The sequence below is a fragment of the Zingiber officinale genome, chromosome 9B (assembly GCF_018446385.1).
Source record: "Zingiber officinale cultivar Zhangliang chromosome 9B, Zo_v1.1, whole genome shotgun sequence".
Lineage (NCBI taxonomy): Eukaryota > Viridiplantae > Streptophyta > Magnoliopsida > Zingiberales > Zingiberaceae > Zingiber > Zingiber officinale.
The window spans coordinates 22,366,826-22,372,998 of record NC_056003.1 but is presented as its reverse complement, the minus strand read 5'-3'; the positions used below and the strand labels follow the sequence as shown (position 1 = coordinate 22,372,998).

Genomic DNA, 6,173 nt, shown 5'->3' with positions numbered 1-6,173 from the left:
TCTTCATCATTATACTAAATTGTGAGAATCCGGATATATATATATATATATATATATATATATATATATATATATATAATTTTTAGAATTATTATTAAAGATAATATTATAATTTTATAAGTCAATTATATCGGTTCTCATCATTTTTAATATTTAATTTTTAAAAATAATATTTAATTAATTTTTATTAATAATATTTAATTAATTTTTAATTAGTTTAATTATTTTTTTAACAATATAAATTTATTTTCTGGCGGGCTGGCCATTAGGATTTACTGATTTTTTTTAATACGTATAACTAATATTTAATGATCAAAAATAAATATTTTTTTTTATTTTCTAAACCTCCCGTTTCTTGTCGCTCGACTCACCCGCCGTTACAACCGGCGACGGCGCCTACCTCTCTCTCTACACCGTCGTATCAGGTACTGCTACTGCACACCTTCTCTGATCGCTTTCTCTCTCACCTTATCCTCTTCTCCTTCCCGGATCCGATCGCTTCATAACGTTACTCCGTCTGTTCTCTGATGATCGGCATCCCTAATCTTCTTGTTGTTTTTCTTAGATTTTGTCTGTAGCTTCGGTCGGGTTGTGCTGCGGGATTTGTGATTCTTCATTTGTTTTGTAGTTTCAGGTGAACGGAGGATCTGGTCGTTACTCTCGGATATGACTTCAGCACAAGATCCATTCTATGCAGTGAAAGGGGAGATTCAGGAGTCCGTAAGTTCTATATTTGGGTGATTCAACTAATTCGGAGTTAATTTATTCTTCCAAGTTTTTGTTTTGCTCGATTGCTTCGTACAATCTGATCTGTGAAGTGCTCTTCATGATTCCTGGGATGAATGATTAGCGTACGCTGAATTTGAAATAGTGGGCTGCATGTGTCATGCCCTGAGTGAGCCCCTTCCCGTGTGAATATTATATTTTTCATATATAGCAAGTAAATTCACGATTATTAATAACTAACAATCGTGAATAAGATTTGGCAAAGACGAAAGAGCTCAAATAAGATTTAGCAAAATCGCACTAGGTTTGGGTTCAATTAGAGTTACAATGCATGTGCAGGCTCAAACTTTTGGCAGATGTGCTCAAATCTATTTCAGGTTATTTTCCACCTCATAAAATATCCATAATCTCACTTGCCGGTTAAGATGAACAACTTCCTTTTTTATTTTCTATATTCCCCTCAATTGGTACATACATATAAATTAACAAAGGTGCATGTTTATTTTGCAAAAGTAATGGTGGAATTTTCTCCGTCATCACCTAGTCACACTAAGATCCCTCATTGTCAGCCTATTGCTTTGCTGGCTCCCTAGCATAATGGATTCTCCATTCAAGCAAGAGAAGGGGATAAGGAGGAATGAGTATCGCTTGCCACAATATCAACCATAGCCAAAGTCTCTCTTTAAATTAGATTGCAAAACAATGCTTCAGTTTGATCAAAAAGCTAGTGGACTTGTCTTTCGCCAGCAAGGATACAAGGTAGGTGGCTATCAAATTTGTACAGATGAGAAGGTTGTGAGTGGTGTTGTTTCTGGCAAATAGACTCCCAGCCTTCTCCTAGAGGGTTCATTAGTGGAATAGTGGTCAGTAACAATTGCTAGTGGAGATGACATTCAAGGGAAGAGAGAGATATGGATGCTTGAGAAAAATTGGGCCACTGGCTTGCTGTTTTGCATGAAGACCAGTTCATTGTAGTTGATTGGTTGAGAGGACTGAGTCTTGTGGTTGAGTGGAGAAGGTCAGGGAGGCACAATGGGGACTGAGTTTGGGCAAAGGTGAGAGAGTTGTAGAGATTACATGGGTCTCAATCGTGAGGTATCATTGAAGGACTGAATCCCACAGAGATGAAGGCGATCAGGTCTTGTAGTGTGCAGATGGGGATATTTGTTGGTGGAGAAGGTGAATAATAGTGAATAGGGCTTGATTGGGATTAATGCATGCAATCTTTGAGTTTGAGGTAGGATTCTTCTCTTTCTTAAATGACAAATCCATTAGGTATTGGGTCAGCCAAGCAAGTGGTGAGCATTGAGGGAGTTTAGTGTGACTAGATGATGAGAGAGATTCCGCCATTGTTTTTGTATAGTAAATGTGTAGTTTCATTAATTTGTATGTATGTATCATTGAGAGGAAAATAGAAAACTCTAGTTGTAGAAAAACAAGGGAAATTTTGTGGGCAATGCTGTCACTTTGTCCTTGTGTTTTAGTTAGCAAGGGCTGTGTTGTTATATTGGAGAAGCTTGAAATGTTGAACATAATAAATTAGCAAAAAAAATGTATAAAGATACGAGAATGAGAAAAGTTTGCCAAAGAATAAAGGGCATAGTAGTGGATTATGTCTTCTATTTGAGCAACCTAGTGTGAAGGGGAGCCTTGGCGCAACGGTAAAGTTGTTGCCATGTGACCAAAAGGTCACGGGTTCGAATCCTGGAAATAGCCTCTTGCAAAAAGCAGGGTAAGGCTGCGTACAATGGATCCTTCCCCGGGACCCCGCATGGCGGGAGCTTCGTGCACCGGGCTGTCATTTTTTATTTGAGCAACCTAGTGTTCCATATTAATTTTTATATCAAATTATATTAAGGGATAATACAGTGTAGTCGCTGAGATCTGCTCATATGGAACCATAAAAATAAGGAAGTTTCTGACATTGAGTTTGAAAGAGGTAAAATCATCAGTCTCTAAGGCAAACTGCACAAATAAAAGCTCATGCTTCCAACTAAAGGCAATCATAAACATTGACAAAGAAAAAAAACTAAAGGGTCACAAAGACGTTTTGTGTTTGACAGGAATATTTGAAAATTTGAAGCATGACAAATGAAATTTTAGTTTTTTGCTTTGCTTTGTCTATGTGATAAGATGTTCTTCCATGCAAGTTATATTTGTTGTTTGCTCAACTTTAGTAGATTTGGTTCGCAACTTAGCATAGCACAGATCATCCTGATACTGTTGTATTTTTTTCCATGGATTCTAACTTATAAGAGCATTATAGATTGAAAAAGAATCAAGATATATTATCTTTATCAGCAGCAAAAAAACAAGTTTAGGTTCAAAACTAGAAATTTATAGTCTTAAGTGAATTGATGACCTTGCTTCTTTTTGTTTTTCCAAAATTGGTGATTCTTACTGTTGTACTTTATGTTTGAATGATTCTTTTGAAGGACATAAATTTTTTTTACCTCCAAGAACTATTTATAGTACATTTTATCTTGAATTAAGTCCTTGGGGCTGACATTTGTCTATGATTTCATCTGTTGTGTTTATCTATTTATGTTTGCAGATTGATACACTGCAAGTTACTTTTCATCAATGGAAACAGACACCTTCATACACAGGAGAGCACACTAACCTGACAAGAGAGCTACTTACCAGCTGTGAGAACATAAAATGGCAGGTACTGCCTTTTAATTTTATTGGCACTGATTACCTAAAACAACTAGTGGGAATACAAATTTAGTTTGAGGGATTGGTATACATGATAGATCTGGGATTTCTATATGACAACTGAAGTTGGAATATTTGTGAACAATTGCTAAATAGGATATTCAACATAAAAAAGGAGTATTTTTCATTACTTTTTCTCTTTTCCTTGGGCAGGTGGCACTGGACCATACTTAAATTTGCTTCCTGATTGTTTGTAATATTCAATGTTTCCCTGAATTTGTACTTCTTTCTGTGGGAAGGTTGATAAATTGGAGAAGGCAATTGCAGATTCTTCCAGAGATCCTGCTTGGTATGGACTTGATCATGTTGAGCTTGAGAAAAGTCAGAGATGGACTGCCACCGCTCATAATCAGGTAAGCTTAAACTGCATTAATTTAATTTTAACATATGATGAGAGGAACACCTTAATCTTTTGCAAGTTTTGCTAAGACCTGGTGTCTTCCCCATTCATTACAATTTTAGTAGTGTTATAGGTGGACGCTGTGAAGAGAATTGTAGAGGCTGGAAAGGAAAAGCTGAATCTGCTTAGCTCAGATGTAAAAGGCGTGCATAAAGAGCTGATGCAAATTCCAGATGGCAATACTTCTCATGCTGAAGGATCAAACCAATACAAAAAAGATTATTGTGATTTTATTACCTCAGAATCAGATCAACAAATACTCCTCATCAAGTTATTTGTTTACTCATAATTTGTTAATTATATTATATTAATGAAAATGTTAGAGAAGCTGACTTGGTGCATCTGTTACACATAATTTGGAATTGTACTTTTTTATGGGCTCTCTCAAGCTTGTTGATCAGCCATCTAGTCTAGATTTTCTTTTTATGTAATTATTGATCACAAGTAGGACTAATTTTGTGCTACTACTGTTAATGCTGTTACAATATTTGTGAAATATCACATCTCCACCCTTTTAGGAAAAATGTGGTACTGCCACGTTAACGGCCCCCTCATGACTGTCCCACGCCATTGAAAGGGAGTTCAACTGGAACCCAAATTGGCAAGTGCAAGGATAGGGGTTCACAGAGGTGATAAAATCCCTTGTCAAGTTTTGACCCCCTGACCACTACAGTCATTATCCTATGCACTTACTAGCTGAGTTAGCCCGGGGGCCATCTACACCCTTTAGGGGCTATCCCAACCCATGGGTATTTTGTCAACAAGCCTTATCCACTGACAGTTAAGGCAATTTAATTAGCATGGAATTTATTTTTATTAAAGTGGATTTTGAGCTATAAAGAGATGCCTTTTAATATCTAAATGGCCTACAAATGGCTTTAAATGAAATTCAAGAGTAGATAAAATAACCTTAAATTGTTGATACTTATGGCTTGTTGCCATATTGAACTCTTTTTTATAATGCATCTCACTATTTATCATGATCATTCAGGAGACAAGACGAGGAGCTTGATGAGCTTAGTGCTAGTGTCCAGAGAATTGGAGACATGGGGCTTACCATTCACGATGAACTCATTGGGCAGGTACGTTGAACAAGAAGTACATGATTACATTGTCTGACCTGACGATCATTCGAGTAATAGATAATGAACATAAATATTAATTGAAGTGCATGAATATTTTCCATAGATAATAAATATGAATGTTCATCTTCCTCTATATCACCATCAAATAATTTTCTATTCCTAGGTTTTTTTATCTGTTCCTTCAAACTGATCCTGTGGTTTAGAAGAATTGTGAAGCTCCCAAGTTGAATTTCTTTTGGCATTTAATTAACAAGACTTCTGGTTTGCAGGAAATGATATTCGATGAACTAGGCAAGGAAATGGATATCACTTCAAGCAGGCTTGACTTTGTGAAGGTTATTTCCTTTCTTCTCTTATTAATTATTATTTATTACATTTCTATTTGTACAACATGACTCCACTTCAGCATTTTCCCACAAAAGTTAAATATTCAATTTGGTATTTTATATGAAAGTTAGTAGCCAAAACATGATTAATATCTTATTTGTCTAAATTTAACCAAATTCGGTTCATAGCAAAAGTAAAGAAACTAAATCATTTCAGTCTGAATCTAAAAGCTCAAATCAATTTTGAGCTGGATTTTGAAGACTGAATCATTTTTGATCTGGTTTTTCATTAAGATCTCCGACTCGTACTAAAAGAGAATTTGAATGCACAGAGAAAAGTTGCAATGCTGATGAAGAAGACCGGCGCTAAGTGCCAAACCATGATGATAGCGTTCTTAATTGTACTCTTTATACTTCTTTTTGTTTTGGTATTCTTCACGTAAAGGAAACAAAGAAAATAAATTATTACCATCTTGTGCTTTTTGTACTCACTTTGATACTTGAACAAATTTTGCGGCTTTATCAAGTTTAATCTTGAGTTGACAAGTTTGGTTCTATAAAAAATTTTCACCTGCCATGAAAACTCAGATGAAACACAGAGGGGGCACCAACGTCAACAGGGCTTCCAACTCCACGGGCCTTCAAAAATATCCAATGATTTCAGCCCTCGATGCAGTGGAAAGAGAGGAATTTAGTGATGTTAGAGTTGGATACCAATATATGAACGACATCATCCATCAAATCTACGTGTCCTCTCGGATAGATTTAGTAGTTAGCGCATAAGGTGTTGTCACAATGAGATCTGGGATTCGAATCTCGGCAAAGTCAAGGTAAATACCTCTCTTATGTGCTAGTCACTATTCCAAAGGTTAGTAGTCATCCGTGATTTACCTCCTCCATGTTGACGGTATAGTGGTT

At 36.1% G+C, this 6,173-nt stretch overlaps 1 protein-coding gene across 6 annotated transcripts; it reads left to right on the top strand.

Moving 5' to 3' along the window:
- Positions 1 to 313: 313 nt before the first annotated feature.
- LOC122024489 (syntaxin-61-like) lies at positions 314 to 5,781 on the top strand. Of its 6 annotated transcripts, none has more exons than XM_042583128.1 (8): positions 314 to 425; positions 629 to 720; positions 3,281 to 3,394; positions 3,684 to 3,797; positions 3,918 to 4,114; positions 4,836 to 4,926; positions 5,199 to 5,264; positions 5,588 to 5,781. In XM_042583128.1, exons 2-8 carry the CDS (start codon positions 667 to 669, stop codon positions 5,696 to 5,698), a joined length of 747 nt encoding a protein of 248 aa, XP_042439062.1. In that variant the 5' UTR covers positions 314 to 425; positions 629 to 666; the 3' UTR covers positions 5,699 to 5,781. The 6 variants fall into 6 exon arrangements, with proteins under 6 accessions (XP_042439062.1, XP_042439064.1, XP_042439065.1 ...); XM_042583130.1 differs by having other exon boundaries at positions 326 to 425; positions 635 to 720; XM_042583131.1 differs by having other exon boundaries at positions 419 to 551; positions 635 to 720.
- The last annotated feature ends 392 nt before the right edge of the window (positions 5,782 to 6,173 follow it).